Source organism: Electrophorus electricus, chromosome 5, assembly GCF_013358815.1.
Source record: "Electrophorus electricus isolate fEleEle1 chromosome 5, fEleEle1.pri, whole genome shotgun sequence".
NCBI lineage: Eukaryota > Metazoa > Chordata > Actinopteri > Gymnotiformes > Gymnotidae > Electrophorus > Electrophorus electricus.
Genome location: NC_049539.1, coordinates 10,063,471 through 10,080,389, shown reverse-complemented (window position 1 = coordinate 10,080,389; position 16,919 = coordinate 10,063,471). Strand labels below are relative to the sequence as shown.

Sequence of the window (16,919 nt, the reverse complement as noted above, 5' to 3'; positions counted from 1 at the left end):
ATATTGAAATTTATGATCGCAAATTCACTCTGTAGCTCTGCATGAACAAGGATTGCATGATGCTGTCCTTTGGGTTTGATTGTAAATCAAAACTGAAAACTATAACAAAAGCACTAAAATAACAAGAAGATTACCTTCATGCAAAGCCTATGTTAAAAAGAAAGCACAAAAAGCAATAGAATTATACTTTAAAATATCTGAGCACACCCATAGTATCTGAACTCAAGAGTAATTTGTTACACATTGTGGTAATACAGACATGCTGTAAATGTTATCATGACTAATTTCAATGCATCAGAGCAAATAACAGTCCTCAACAACAGAAAGAAGATGAGCAGTGATATGAAAAAAAAAACGTTAAAGGAACTAGTACACTTTTTGTCTTTGTCATAGTAACTCACCAGGTGTATTTGGTGGGAAACCTGGAAGGGATGATGGCCCATTGACACCAGGAAGAAGGACTGGTGGGAGGCCAGATATTCCTGGGTAGCCAGATGGCAGGCTAAGGCCATGAAGTGCATTATTGTCGACTGCAGGTTGTTGCTGGGCTGGCAAGCTGAGGACATCGGTTGCCTTCTTTAAACGGTCAAGCTCTTGTTGAGCCATAAGCTGGCGGACAGTGGTAGGTGCAAGATAGTCCTTTTCTCTGTCTACCTGGGTCCCCAGGGTCTCTTGCACCTTTGCAATGTGCTGCTTAGAAAAGATGTGATCACGAATAGAAAGTCTAGCTGTATACTTCACACCACATAAAGTACACTCAGGCCTAGGTCCGTCAGGAGAACCTTGGCTTATCATAAATGGCTTTCCAATGTTTATTTTGAACTTCTTTTCTTTTGCACGAGCATTCTGAAACCAAACCTGCACAACACGTTTTGGGAGTCCTATTTCATTACCGAGCATTTCACACTCCTGCATTGTGGGAGTACGATAGTCACTGAAGCAAGCCTTAAGGACTTTAAGCTGTAGGTTGCTCATTTGGGTTCTGAAACGCTTGTGTCCTGGTCGTTCTCCGCCACCTTTTGTTGACTTGAATGAATTTGCGCCTCCAAATGGACTAGGTGAGCTAGGATCAGCCAAGCTTGAGGTCTCACTTTTATCAGCATTTTCATCAAGGTCATCATCCTTATAGTAATGCTCACTATCTCTGCCAGAGAAACTAAGTACAGGGCTCACCATGTTGAAAGGGAATCTATCTTCATTTGCCTCAGAGATTTGTGCTGGGTTCATTTTGTTCTCACCCAGTCTCTCTCCCCCATTGGCCGTAAGATTTTCAACCTCATTATTAGTCTCATCTGCAGTTGTTGCATCACTGATAGCTGTATTAATTGATGAGGTCTCATCAAAATCAATTTTGTTGTTGTCACAAGAGACCTCAGCAGAACTCATATTAAGCCCTTCAATCTCATCACTGTTTTCTGCTTTTAAGGATGAAGGGCTCAAAAAGTTTTTTATCTGTGCCTCAGATGATTTGATTGGAGTAGAAGATGCAGCTGGAAGTTCACACTCATTTGTTTCAATCTTTGGTGGCAATGGTGGATATTCAACAAAACTGTACTTATGTGGGCTATCACCTCCCTCATCCTGTAGTATCATGGGGCTTGGAGGCAAGCTAAAACCTGCCTGTTTAGCCTCATGCCAGTGCCGAGAGCGTATGTGGCTATCAAGGGCCGACTTAGCCTTGAAAAGCGCCCTACAGAATGGGCACTTTTTATGAGACTGAGAAGGCCCAACAGCTCTAAACTGACCTTTTCTCTCTCTGGCACGTGTATTCTGAAACCAGACTTGAACTACTCTTTTCTTCAGTCCCACTTCATGAGCAATATGATCTAGCATCTTTCGCGTTGGGTTAGAATCTAACAAGTATTTGTCATAAAGAATCTCCAGTTGCTCTGGTGTGATAGTGGTTCTCAGGCGTTTGTCCCTGTGTTGGTCTTCACCACCATTTCCACCATCTTTGTCTTGGGGGACATCTTCTTTGTCATCTAGTTTACGTTTTAAGGAACCAGATCCAGCAGCAGAGGCTAATCCAGAGCTGCTCTGCGATGGCATCTGGGAAAGTGCTCCAGACAGCAGCTGGCCTGTCATTAGAGGGTTACTGGGGTCAAAGATCATGTAGGGCATATCCAAAGGCCTTTCTAAGAATTGAGAATGCAGGAACTGGTTTTGAGCTGCAAGGAAGTGCATATGCTGGTGTTCTTGCCAAAGTTCTACAGTTGGGAAAGCAATCTTGCATTGGTCACACTGATACTGTAGCATTTGAGGAGGGAGGCTGTTGGTAAGTGAAGAAAGTGCAATGGAAAGAGGGCTGGATGGGATGGATGCAGACTGAGGTTGAGAATGGGGTCTTGTCATTTGTGGCTGAGGGATTTTTTGTGGAGGAGGTTGAGGAGTGGAAGCTTTAGAAGGTCTTGAATCAGCCATTACTTTTGTTGCTTGCGAAGGTACAGTCTCAGTGGGCTTTGATTTCTCGGGTGGGAGATCAGGTTTGGGTGAGGTCTTCCCCATATCAGGTCGAGGTGATGGCATTAGTGGGGAGCTGGAGCCAGAGCTGGTGGCTGTGGTAGGGTGTTGCCTAGTGAACTCGATGGGTTTTGTGGAGATCAGTTCACAGCTTTCGGCATTTTCCTCAAAGTGGGTTTCATCTCCACCGTCATCGTCTTCATCCTTGTAACACAGCTTCTTTTGATGTGTGATCAGGTCAAAAATTCGAGGGAAAATGACACTGCATTTCTTACATTGGTACTGCATGTTGCTGGTTCTGATGTAACGTTCATTTGTTAGCTCTTTCTTTTCACTGTCCTTGGTATCAGCTTGGTTTTCATAACTCTTTCGTGCCTTCTGACGAGCATTTTGGAACCACACCACAATCACACGTGTTGGGAGGCTCAGAACAGTGGATAGCTGTTCAATCTCATCATCTTTGGGGTATGCATTGGTATCAAAGAAGTCCTGGAGAACTCTTAGTTGGTAGTCTGTAAATCGAGTCCTTGATGATCTCTTGTTCATGGCAGTATCAGTCTTATAGTATTCTAATGCATTCACCTGCGATTCGACTCTAATATCCTCCAATGTGGTCATCGGTGGAATGCTGAAGTTGTAAGGGGAGTCTTTGCTTCGCTGCCTCTCTTTGAAGAGGGTGTTGCGAAACCAGTGCTTGATAACTTTTTGTGGCAGGCCAGACTTTTCTGCCATTTCTTGTATCTGCTCCTCATTGGGAGAATTGTTAATGTCAAAGTAACCACGGAGGATTTTCAGCTGATCATCATTGATTCTAGTGCGAGGGCGCTTGAACTGAGAATGCCTCAAGAAGTTTGGATCCAGTCCCAGTTGCTGTTGACATAACTGTGTGAGGTCAGAAGATAAAGAGTCCATTGTTGGAAGTTGCAATGCGAGCTGTGGGGGTAGTCCAGGGTGTTGCACGGACTGCATCATCAATGGAGGGAAAATTGGCAGATCTAGGGAGACAGGAAGCTGCACTTGTGGTGGTGCACTGGGTGGTGGTGGAGGGGGTGGTGGAGGTGGTGGTGGTGGAGGGGCCTGCAGGGGGGCTGGAGATGGTGTCTGTGCCTTTCCTACAGTAGTGGTTGTAGGAAGAGTGGTTGCCGGAGCTGGAGGTGGCGGAGGTGGAAGTTGTGGTGGAGGAGGGGTCTCCGGAGAGGGTGGGTTTATAGGATAAAGTTTGTCATATGCTTCTCTATACTGCTGTGCAAACTTCTCAAGCTCCACATATGGAAAGAAATGCCCATGCACATGCTCCTGGTGGCTCTTGAGAATTAACATATTGGAGAACAATTTTCCACACATACCACATTCTAATTTGTCACTTATCTCTTCCTCTCTGTTCTTCTTTTGGCATTTTTGTCTGTTCTCATTGTACTGAATTACCAGCTCAAATCCAAAGTTTTCTAGCAGGGCTTTCGCAGCATTACCTCTGGCCCCAGAGATAATGCGTGGTGGAGGAATCAAAGGTTCAGAGAACTTGGGCTTCTTGGTATCTTTATTGTCTTTAGTGTTATCAGTGTCAGTAACAGTTTCCTGCTTTGATTTGCTCTCTTGCTTCTCCAGGTGCTCTTCAACTTCCCTAGACATCTGAATGTCAGACACAGCGACATGGTTGGGCTCTGGCTTAGGCTTGCTGCTCTGCTGCTGGGACTTTTGCTGCTGCTGCTGTAACTGGGACTGTGAGGCCTGCTGCTGGGCTTGCTGCTGAGAAAGCTGGAGCTGCTGCTGACCAAGTTGGTGCTGCTGCTGCATTTGCTGCTTCAGATCCTCAAGGAATGAACCTGCCATTCCAGGCATCCCAAACGCAGCTGAGTGCAGTGCCAGCTCAGGGCTTATGTTGAACTCGGTGCCAGGAATGTAGAAAGGGAAGAGGAACTGTGGCTGCTGGAACTGCAACAAAGCCTCTGGTGTCATTGGGAAGTGGGGGAAGAAAGCTGGGTTCAGGAACTGGGGCTGAAAAAAGGCAGCCTGCTGTTGGAGCTCGTGCTGCAGTTGCATCTGGAGCTGTGCTGGTGATGGAGTGGGTTGATGGGCTGGCTGAACGGTAACGTGATCAGTAGTTTGCTTCATGTTAACGTCTTTGGTATCTACAGTGTTTTCTTTGTTGGACGATACTGGTAAGCTCACAGAATCCATGTTTGCCTGACTCACTGGGACAGGGCTGCTGGATGATACAGATCCACTTCCTCCAATACTGCTGCTAGTGTCCTGTTTGGCAGTTCTGGCTTTAGTCTGATGAAGGACAGACCTCATGTGAATCTCCAGGGTTGAGCTTTGGCTATAAGCAACATTACATATATTGCATTTGTATGGTTTGTTGTCAACATTGTTGCTGGTCTCCTGGGGAACTGGGCTTGAGGCTTCTTGGAGAACCTTCTTTAGCTTATGCAAATGTGAGACAGAGTTGTAATGAACAAGAAGAATGTTCTTTTGAGTAAATGACTCCTTACACACGGTGCATTTGTATGGACGTGAAGGGTCTAAAAACTTCTCCATTGTGAAATTCGGACCTTTTCTAAAAGGCAAGGTGCGCTTCGGTTCAGAACCAAAGTCATCCAGCAAGGAGCTGCTGTCACTTCCAGTAGGACTTGCCTTGCCTTCTTGGTCCAGCTCCTCATCTTTATCCATTTCCTGTTCGAAGGCTTGGGCCTCTTCCAGCGCTCTGGCTTCGCTTTCGGTTATGTCCCCGTTGAGCGGCAGGCTTCCACACAGCTGCTGCACTTCAGCCTCACTGAGCTCCGGGTGGCCAGTCTCCAGGTGCTTTCTGAGGGCCAGGAATGTCCTGAAGCTGCGCTGGCACAGGCTGCACATGGTGGCGGCCCGAATAGCATGGTACTGGGAATGTATCTGGAGCTTCTGCAAAGTCTTAAAAGCCAGGCTGCAGTGGTTGCAGCGATATTTATAGACATGGCGATCAGAGACTGAGAGCTGCTGGCGCTTCTGCAGTTCGCTCAGGTGATCCTGCAGGGAGTCAGGGCTCTTTCGGTCCTGACCACTGGCTTTCTTCCAGTCAGGAGCCTCGGCAGCCTCTTTTGGTGGCTTGAGTTCCTCACTGGAAAGTTCAAGCTCACTTTTATCCAAGCTTGTGCTATTTTTCAAATCCTTTGAGCTGTTTCCTGTTGCAGCAAAAAGTGAGAACATATGGTATATATCAGAAATTTTCTTGAGGTTTTTATTTACAGACAGATTATTGCAATATTTGTTTTTGTAATGGAGCTCCTTTAATGCTTAAAAAGCTGTGCGATGTATGAAGCACTTACCCATGGGCTTCCCAGATCCCTCAGGGACTACTGAGTCCATTAAGGATGGGATTTTATCTTGTACTGGTGTGGGTATAAGTGAATTACTTGGCATTGTAACATCTGAACCTGCCACCTGGAACAAATATAAGACATAATCAGAATTACTGAAACTGCCTGAAACTGCCAATCAATGGAGTAAGCATAAACCAAGGATCAGCTAGGAATTAGAAAATATCCAACGCTATGTGTAAATATAAACCAGACCATGCGTAGAAAAACAAAAAGTCCTGACATTTTATGTTTGAACAAATTGAATTCTAAGTGCGCATGGCTATAAAAAGCAATTGTAAGAGGTCATTCTGTTGGAGGATATTTCTCTGGAGAATAGGGTAAGTGCATGGGAAATGTTCCATGCTGCTCTCCCTGTCAATCCTGCTCAGAACATGTTAGTACTTCAAGGACAGCTTGACTGTCCCAGGCAAATCAGCAATGCAGATTTCAAGGGCCAAAGAGGAAAAAAAGAAAAGAAAACAAAATGAATGATTTACATACGGTCATAAGCAGCTTCTCCACACAGTCTGGAGCCACACTGTGGAGGTGAGTGAGATGCAGTTGCAGGTGAATCTTGTTGCTGAGAACATCCTGACACAGAGGGCAGGAAATGACAGGCTGCATGGAATGCTGGGACATGATGTGCAGCTGCAAACGATTTGCATCCTTGCTGCTGTAATTACAGTACGGGCACTGCTGCACCTGAAACGACAGCGTTTATCACAGCATGCTCATAATTCACTGTGCTGAAAATGTGCACACATGCCCAACTGGTGCAGTTAAGCTAAAGGATCATGCCTTGTGGAAATCAGCTGAGTTTATGGATAAACAAAAAAGGGCCCCACAAATGTAAATCAACTACTTTTCATGTAATTCACTTATGTCTTCAACGCAAGCAATTTTATTAGCAAAACATGATTGGCTGGAATTTCTAATCAGTAGATTACAAATGACAAAGATGTGTACTCTTTCAGACTATGCCTGGCTCTCATTACAAGGAGTACTTTTAAATTGCTGCTTTCCACCACCTGTATTAATGTAATCCATTTCAGAAATGACTCAAGTCCTGCACTACTCTGATCTCTGAGAGGCAGGCTAATACGTCATAATTTAATTTAGAAACACATATAATTTAAAGAGATGCAAAGGACAGAGGCGTCTCCACATGCTTCACATGAATGCAAAGATGACAACATTGGATCTCTTTGCTAACCACTGACCATTGGGCACTGAGCGGAGTAGCTTACCTGCTCATTCGTAAGTGGCTTCTCCACAGCTGACTTGGGCCTCTTGGGCGGAGTGTCGCTGTCTTTCTCCTGCAGAAGTGAGCGCTTGCCCACTGCTGCATTCTCCAGGGTTTCCTTAGCCAGTGTATTAACTCCTGAAAATAAACAGAGACAGGACGTCTTCAGATGATACAGAAAGCCCCTCCTTCCAGAAGTGCAATGACCCCACCATCAACCCTGGGCCACAGCTGTGATCTTAGCACGGGGTAGTCATTTGATTAAAAAATGCTTCAGATTATTTAAAAAGCTTGGAAAAATGTCTTAGAGAAAACCACAAAATCTGTTCTATTAACAAAAGAACAAGGAATTTAGACCGAATTAACAGAATCATGCTATTACAATATATTGCATACACTAATTTCAGCATAAAACATAAAATATAAACATAAAAATGAGCCAAACAATACCAATTATTAAGATATTTAAATGATAACAGAAAAAGAAAAAGGAGACTCTCAAATGCATTATTACTGTGCTGTATGTCATGGTACCATAATACAGGCTATTTGGTTGTATAGATTACCAAATCACCTTCCCTAGCATTACTCTAAATGTCCATGTTCCACACAGTGCATTGAAGACGGCAAAAATGTTATTACGGTTTCAGCAGAGCTCAATTGGAGAAAACCAGCCCCCAGTTGTATTTAGAGAATGCTGCACAGGGTGATAAATCTTTCATTACCCTCATCCCCTGATATAGAGAGTGTCCCAACCTGCTCAGTCTGTGCAATTTCTCCCCTCCCTGAGTATGCAAAACACACAGAAGCCCCAACCACCACGCCTTGCTCTAATCTGCTCACTCTAGGCTAAATCATATCTTGCTCTTGTGAATCAAAGCTTAGTAAAGGATGCACCATAAATATCATAAATGGGTGCTCTCTCTCTCTCTCTCTCTCCCCCTTATATATATATATATATATATATATATATATATATATATATATGTGTGTGTGTGTGTGTGTGTGTGTGTGTGTGTGTGTTTGTATATATATATATATATATATATATATATATATATATATATATATATATATAAAAAGCAAGTGAACTGATCTAAAAAAAAAAGGATTTTACATTAATTTGCATTTTATTTGTTTTCATTGCATATGAATTTCTGTTGCATGTTCATGCAATTTAATTCTTTGCACCATGACATATTCTACCTTATTTCATTGTAATCCCACATATCAGGAGGCTGACATATTAGCCTGTCAAGGAAAGTGACACAGGAGGGAAACAGCCCCACAAGGGCACAATGCGAATTTCCAAGAGCATCAGAGCATTTTCTGCAGCTTCAAATTGCTAGGTAATCTTTTTTCTCCGGGCTTTGATATCCCTGCAGCGTTGGGGAGGCATGTCACATACATTTCATGACAAACAGAAAACCTCATTTGCCAGGCGGCCCAATCTCATTGCCGCAATACATCTTCTGACCCTTTTTTTCCTTCCTTCTCTCTCACTGTTTATTATGAGTATTTCTAATTTTAACTTTCAATTTTCACCATCTTCCAGTCAATTTGCAACTAAATTATTTCCAGGGTGAGGAGCCGATTGCTGGACAACTGGGTGCAAATACCTTCCACAATGCGATGAGTCCTTTTCATTGATTGCCATCATGCTGAATGTAAATGTGTAGTCTTGGGGCTAATCTGCTTTTGTGGGACATGAGGATCCATCTTTATGATTTATTTTCTTAATCAACTTGAGGCTTTCATAAGCACTTAAAAAGAACTACAGATGGACACATTCACATAAAAACAAAAAAGAAGAAGAAAGACTAATATCTCTGAACAAAGAGATATTTCAGCTCATACTGATCCACACACTTAGCCTTGCATCTAAAATACGATACAATTGTAAACCACAGGCTATTTGATCTTGACAATTATGACCTTCATCTTATCTGTTTTTCATAATGCCTTTGTATGTCCTGGGAGGCTAATGCTTTTCAGATATTATATATATATGTATACATATAAACCTCCCACTAAATGAAACTGCCCTTTGTTCTTTGGTTTCAGACCAAGCAGGGTAGCAATAGATAAAATAATTGTGACACAGTTCCCATCCCCCCAATGACAAATGCCTTTGAGAAGCAGAACCTTGGTTGATTAGATAAATCAAAAAGTGATTTATGACATTCGAGATGTATGCATTGTAAGAGCCAAGGGCTGCACTGACCACCCGTCTTTATTTAGTGTCAATGCCGTGTGTATAATCACACTACCTCTGCACTGCCTCTTTAAACACTTCTGACCGTTCAAAGGAGTACCGGCAGGTGACACTCCACCGCTCCCGTGATTCCCAGCATCCGCACTCTTCCCACCTGCCATTACGTGTCGCATCCTTGTTCCATTTTCTCCATTCCATATATTCCCAGCACTACGTCGCATTCACGCCAGCCACCCGTGTCTAGCCACAGCAGGTACATAAAAGGGCCGTAATGCAGAGTGCAAGGGAAACATCGCAATAACACAGCAATATAATACGTCTCTACATTTACTCTTCCAGCAAATGTCAATTATACAGGAGCTGCTTGATAAAGGCAGCATGAATTTACTATTCAATTTCCTGGGCTCTCGGACCAGCCAGTCTGGCTGAGGTTACAGGGCTATAAATAACCAGGAGCCCTGGGACTCTTGGAGTTACTTTAGTGATTTACGGGGACTCTGGGTTAAGGTCACGCATTAGTGTGACCTATGGTTCACTTGATAACATCTGAATGCCACGCACTGAACCTTCGTCTCCCACGCTGGATCCACGTTTTAACCCCACCCCCACCTAGGCCACCCCCTGTAACCCTCCTACTCCAGCCCCCCCCCCGCAAAAAATTCTTCTGCTTCGCCATGCGTTTCGGATGTGACAGGAGCAGGCACGCACTGGGAATTGTGTGTACTTCATGTCATTACTGCACTGTACAATGACGAGCCCAACAAGAGAACTCATAGCTGAAGGGCTTCAATTAAATATGTTAATGACTTTAATATATTTTAATGTGATGATCTCAAAAGGCAGTAACTTAGTAATGTTCATGTTTAATCTCGAAAACACGCAAACAATGTTACTAAGGGAAATGCTGATTTAAAATATGCAACATTTGGAGTGCCTTGCATGCTTTTCATTAACTGGCTTTATGTGAATTGCACACGAATGTAATATATAAAAAAATATGAATTTAGAACAATGACTACTTTCCTTGCAAATTTTGGGCAGGTATGCAGGAAATGCTCTTAGCAGTAATGACAGCTAATTTTCAACTCTCAGTGTCTAATGTCTTATATCTATACCCCAAAGCCATTGCACTGACATGCTACATCTCAACAAAGCACAAAGTAATCAGGAGTTGATCCAGATTAAGACATTTGCATGGAAAATGCAATTTGGATTATAATTAATCCATGGTGACACTAGATTAAAATGACAAAGTAAATTAAGATGAGGGGAAAAGGCTTGTTTTGAAGGCTCTTGCATATGAAGATATTAGAATGTATATTCTAACAGTTGAACACTGTTGAATATCTCCCTGCATAATCAGTATGCAAGATCCTAGTTCTGGCTATTGTTGTATACATCAGAAAAAATGTATTTTAGATTATAAAAATTTAGCATATGGCCCACACCAGACAAACCCTAAAACCCCGTTCTTTATCCACCGTGACTCTTCTACCGCCAAGTCATGGATTAACCTCTTAAAAAATCAAAAAAGCAGCCATTTGGGGTCTAATCCTGACACAAGTATTGCAGCCTTAAAAGTATTGCTGAGCAAAAACATGCTCCAAAATAAAAAAGAAAGAAAACCAACCAAAAAACAAACAAACCAGGTTTGGTCTGACAGAAAGGTACGTCCCTGCTGCTGTGTTAAATGATGCTGCATATAATACGAAGTGCAAATTCCAGCCGCAGCCTTAGACAGGCCTGTCATGGATATATGGGTAAAAGATAGATGACTAGCTAAACTAATAGGCTTCACCCTGTTTCAGCATTTCTTCTGCACCATTGAACCCAACATTATGTAGGTAGGTATGGCGTGCATGGAAAGACATCCAATGTAATATTCATTTTGACCACAGATTTCCATCTCATACATAAAAAGCATGTATGAATTCTTATTTGGCAGGGCAAATGCAACTAAGCCTGAGGTAGCTGTGCCAGATGCTAGCTCCGGGGTCTGTTCCCTGATCTCCACGCAGCGCTGTTTTGTAAGGATTGTTGCCCTGGTTAATGTGCTACCAGTCACACATATATGCAGATCTGCAGTTAAACCCGAGTGTGGAGAATGTGCTGTGATGGTGGAGCTCTGCCTGAACAGTCGGCAAAACACGGGGGGAGAGAAGAAGGGGAGAAAGAAAGAAAAAGAAAAAGGAGAGAAAGCAAAAAATAATTTAAAGGGGTACAAAGGGAACAGTGCAATATTTAAAGAAATATACGCAATATATACATGGATGCTAAATAAGCCAACACTTATGCAACACTGATATGTCATCAGAGGCATCACAAGTACAGCAAAAATTCATGAAAGGCGCTTAAAAATTACAAGCACGCAAACTGATTTGATTAAAAAATAATCTCGCTGGTCATTCTGTAATATTCTTTCATTTAGCTGCATCTCTGCTGTCAGATGGTTATGATTAAAATGGGTCAATGTAAGGCTACTGATAGCATTCGCATGCAACGCACACGGGCAGCCGGGGGTGGTAAGCCCCGTGGCGGAGATGAGACAGAACCTACGTGGGGAGGGCATGGGGACGAGGCGGTAGCCCGGACGTCGCACTCGGGCGCATGAAAGGGGCGGGGTTAGTGAGTGAGGTAGGAGGAGTGCCGGAGGAAAAAGACCAAAACTGAAGGTCTTACTGTGGTCCTTCTCCATCCTCTTGCCCTCCTGGCTGTCCCTGGTGCCCGAGTCTCTGTCGTCGCTGGCGACCAGCGAGGATGCCCGCGGGAGTCCCCCGGCGTCCTCCCCTGCATCGTCTACAAGAGGAGCACAGGAAGGTCCAAGCCGTTACCCACTGCATTTCTGGAGGCTGAGCGTCCATGTCCAGATGAAACCTGCTCTATAGTGCATAAGTAAATTTGGTGATGGTGTTGGTGGTGGTACCCCATAATATGGATTCTCTAGCAAAGGCTACATCTCACACCTGCCCAGACTGCTTGCAGATTACACAAAACTCTTTCTGGTGCTTGCCCCCTCCCCGACGTCCATGTTTAATAATTCCGTGGATCTCCACCATGCTGCCGCTGGATTAATCTGTTTGTGCTGTTAGCTGCTAGGTCGAGGCTGCACGCCTCTAATCCTTGAAAGACCCACTGCTCCCTTTCATCCAGAGATCATTTGTCTCTCACAGCGCCGATGTCACATTTTAATGAATTTTTAGCAGGCCGAGTAATGCCAGATAACCAGGCCCACGTCTCCCCTCTCCACCCCACGCCGCTGCCGTCATGCAGCATGTCAGGGCGGAGGAGGGCGGAGGAGGGTGGAGCAGGGCTGAGGGGCCTGGGGGGTGCACTACGAGAAAAGAAAACTGCAAGTATTTTCGGAAGACCCTGCAAGAAATTAAATAAATCCGGGCGACAGCGGCATAAAGCAGCGCCCGCAAAATGCTGCGCTCATCCATTTTATAAAACCTTAATAACCATATAAATTGACCGCGAGGTGGCATAAAGGTCAGAGGCCCATTTGCATACAATCACTCAAGTCATTGTTTGGTAAGCAGAGGGCCTCCGCTTGGCGGATACATGATATAATTAACCCTTTCAAAACCACCACACAAGCGCTGGCACCGACATTTTAAGTGCAACACATTAAGTGGAAATTACATACAGCATGAAATTTTCATGGCAGATGCTGGGAGTGATTGAAAGGAGAAATTGTGCTGCACTCCAGTCCTGATGTTTTATTAATAATATTCTGACAACAGGATGAAATATCTCCTGTCACTGGTGGCAGCTGGCGGCAAAAATTGCTATTTTGGTGCTCGCGCAGAGCTGGTGTATTCTAATTCATCCCCCAACAAAGGCAGTGTCTCAGCATATGCACTCACACGCACGTGTTTGTCTATGTGTGTATGTGTGTGTCCATACAAAGTATGTGTATGCGTTTATGAATGCATTGTGTATATGTGTGTAGTGTAGTTGGTGGCTTCTTAAGTCGTACATACTACACATGCTGTCTCAAAAAATTTGCAGAAGTTACAAACCACACCAGTGTTAGTGCAATGCTACTTCCTTTCCCTTTGTGAAATGATAGATAAGCATGAAAAAATGCAAGATCATAAGTGTGCTTCTTTTCAGTGTGTGTGTGTGTGTGTGTGTGTGTGTGTGTGTGTGTGTGTGTGAGAGAGAGTGTGAGAGTGTGTGTGTGAGATGTGTGAGAGAGAGAGAGTGAGAGAGAGAGAGAGAGGGTGAATGAATTGTCTGAATCCTAAATCCGAGCGAGGATGAGGCTCTAGGGTGGGTGGGACCTAGGAGAGCATATGCCTGTGCCGGGGGTAAGCCCGTGTTAGTGCAGAGGGCTAATCAGGGAATCTGCAGGAGAACTAGAGCGTGGCTCTTAGCCGCACCGGGGCAGGCGAGCCTGAGCCTGGGTCCTGGCAGAGGGCGGGGAGGGGTGGGGAGGGGCTAGCTGGAGCCTTCCACCCTCTGATCACAACCAGATTTCAAGCCAAATAATAAAGAGGACACACAGTCCCACTCTCTCTCTATTTGTGTCAAACACGCAAGCACTCACTCACAAAAGCACAAGGTCGTACAATCAAGGGCATAGGGCAGGTCTGTGGCACCTCCCCTTTGCCCCACCCCTCTGTGCCTCCTTTCTCCTCCTCCTTTCTTTATGTGTCTGTCTGTCCTGTCTTTCTCCTTCTTCTCCTTGCTGAGCTGAGAGTATGAAGCTCTGTTCTGCTGGCTGGATTTACTGACCCATTCCCCCTGGCTGGGAAATGAAGTGTCAAAGTGCTAGCGAGCGTCTCTACCTCGAGGGGGGCATCAAATTTTTAAGGCTATCGTGGAATGCATTAATAAAACATGGCGTGTCAAGTAAAAGAAAAGGGCAAATTATGAAGGTAGTAAAGGGGGAGAGAGGAGGGGCAAAAAGACAAGCTGCTATCATCTGGGTCTCATCAGACAGCTTTTTTTCCAGCCCTCTTTCTCCTTTAGGTGGGGTGTTCTGCAGATTCTCTGGTATCTGTTTCACGAGCAAGAGAAATTCCCAGACACGCTTTCCTATACATCATGGCGGTGTCTGCCCCGTGCCTGACCCTGGCAACAGTTTGAGTAATCTGCATGTGCTACAGAGACTGCATGTCAGCAGTGTGTGTGTGTGTGTGTGTGTGTGTGTGTGTGTGTGTGTGTTGCGGTGGGGGGGTGGGGGTCCGCAGCAGAGACTTTACCCATCAAACTTAATGGCTAACAGCAGAGCCATGGACAATTTTACTGCCCCTTCCACCAGCACCATGAATGCATTCCCCACCCAGCACCGACAAGCCTGTAACTCAGCCCCCCACCCCCAGGCTCCCGCTGCAGCGAGGGGCAATCAGCATCCTCACCACTCATATTCTAAAGACTCTGTTTCCCGCGTCATTACCGTATCCGACGGCAGCGGTAGGAGCCGAGTGTTTGGGGGAGGGGGGCGGGTCACATGCGCAGAGACTTCATGGATGTGCTCATGTCATTAAAGTGCGAGGCTCATCCCCGCGGTGGGCACGGAACAGGAAGCAGAAAGGCCTGGACTCTGGCGCTCACCCCGTGGGGGTCGTCACGCCGACGCTCGGTCATTACCTGCCTGGAAAAGCAGACTTGCACTGCACGCAGCTGAAAACCATGGGCCTCATTAAGGTCCTGTAGGTCCTCCACCTGCACACACTATATGCATCAAACTTCTGTGCCTTTCTCTTTTCTGGCCATTGTTTCAGTAGATAATAACAATAACAACAATAGCAACAACAACAACAACAACAACAATATGAAGATTATTATTATTATTATTATTATTATTATTATTATTAGGAGTGCCTTTGTAAAGCTGCTGTTTTCTGGTCTGCAGCATGCTTATGGCTTTTATTTTTTGACTGTCTCCTCTGGTTGAGGTGTGTGGAACACTAATGTGGCAGCACACCCCTTCCTCTGAGCAGGCGCTGGTCTCTGTGATGTCACATTCTTTACCCGCGTGGTTTTCATTTGGCCTCTGCGTTTTCAAGGGATCTTTGAAACCCTACACCCCACACCACTTTGTTAGGGGCCAGTTGTAATACTTTCGGGATAATAACCTTTACTGACTTGCCGATACGCCCCCACCCACCCACATGCCTTTAGCACGATCCGTCCCCAACCCTCTAGTGCTCTTTTTTTCTCCAAATTTCATCGGATTTAACAAGCATTTAGATCTTAACCAGATGCCGTTAATGTACCATGTCTAAAATCCTAAACATCAACGCAGTGACTGGGCATGCTCTCCATGGAGCTACTGCTGAGAAGCCCGGGAGCACGCGAGCACGCACGCACGCACGCACGCACGCACGCACGCGCGCGCACACACACACACACACACACACACACACACACAAAAACACACACACAAACACACACACAAACATACAAAAACACACACTACACAAACACACACACACACGCTCGCGCACATACACACATTCTCCCTCTCTCACACACCCACATACATGCACACACAGACTCGACTGAGACAGACACACAGGATCACGTGAACAAGACAGCAGCAATCAAAACATCATTAGCAGGAACAGCGTCTACTAAGGAGACGTCCAGGCAGCAGTGCATGAACCCATGTCACACTGCTCTACAAAGTCCGGATTATTGTTCCAAGGGCCTCTCTTGACATTCTCCCATCCTAATTCCAAAAATACCTTTCTTTCTGGCGAAAAACCATTTGACATGATGTGCGCAAAGTCAGCCTCACGACAAACAGCCCACTTGTAAAAACATTACTCATGGCACTTCACGGCCTCCTTAAAGCACGTAATGACCGTTCCCCAGCCGGGCTCTGTTGCGGCTCCGACACTCATCTGGCGCATTATGAGCGCCGGTACGATGCAGAGCAGGACCCTTAAGCAGAAATGAAAGTACTGCCCCGGCCTCTTACTGTAGAGCTCCAGCCGTCGTAGCCCTCTGTAGTCGGGCCTACACAAACACGGCACCCTGCTGGGTCAGGTCTGGGGTGAGTCGCTAAGTACAAAGCAGGAGTCTTCCCCGCACGCTGTGAAGGGGGCATGACGTCATGCGCTCCGGGACACATGCTGAAGCCATTTGGCCCCGACTGTTCTTTAGGACTGAACCACCGAAGGTTATAAGGACACTCTCTGGCAGCTGAGCAGAGGGCAGTTATGACAGCATGTTCGTAAGTGAAAATGAACCCAAGGGAGAAAATCTAGAACAACTCCTTTTTCTCCCCCTCCCACAGATCCCATCAAAGGAGTCGAGAAACACAAACTTTCGAGAAAAAAGCTCATATCAGCACTCACCCACGTCCCCTTTCTTGTTGTCGATGATTTTTGCGCGAGGAAGCGTCTCTCTGCCACCAGCCCTGACGCCAGAGTGCAAGACACGCCCGTAGTTATTATTTCTGCCCATCGTATGAATAAACATGATGAAGATTAAAGCGGAACCCTTCTGCTGAAAAGTTTGCCCCTCTGGTTTGCGGCGGCTTTTGTTTCTTGCACCCGCCGGCGCAAGAGAAGCTATTAACGCCTCCTAACAACAAACACCGCAAAAGCCGTGAAAGAGAAGAAGGCGCATCCTCAAAAGGGGGGCTACAGCGGCGAAGCGTCCCGCACCTGGATCTTACACAACAGCTGCACCGCGCCGAGCACCCGAG

General features: G+C 45.3%; 1 protein-coding gene across 1 annotated transcript in view; it reads right to left on the bottom strand.

The window, feature by feature from the left end:
- The window catches only part of zfhx4 (zinc finger homeobox 4), a 21,047-nt gene extending 4,372 nt beyond the window's left edge, over nt 1–16,675 (bottom strand). Inside the window, exons 1-6 of the mRNA XM_027004424.2 lie at nt 16,567–16,675; nt 11,933–12,049; nt 7,043–7,176; nt 6,297–6,497; nt 5,763–5,877; nt 402–5,618 (exon numbers count right to left, since the gene is read on the bottom strand). Of these exons, the coding sequence (XP_026860225.2) occupies nt 402–5,618; nt 5,763–5,877; nt 6,297–6,497; nt 7,043–7,176; nt 11,933–12,049; nt 16,567–16,675 (5,893 nt within the window). The remainder of the gene's footprint in view (nt 1–401; nt 5,619–5,762; nt 5,878–6,296; nt 6,498–7,042; nt 7,177–11,932; nt 12,050–16,566) is intronic.
- Nucleotides 16,676–16,919: the final 244 nt, after the last annotated feature.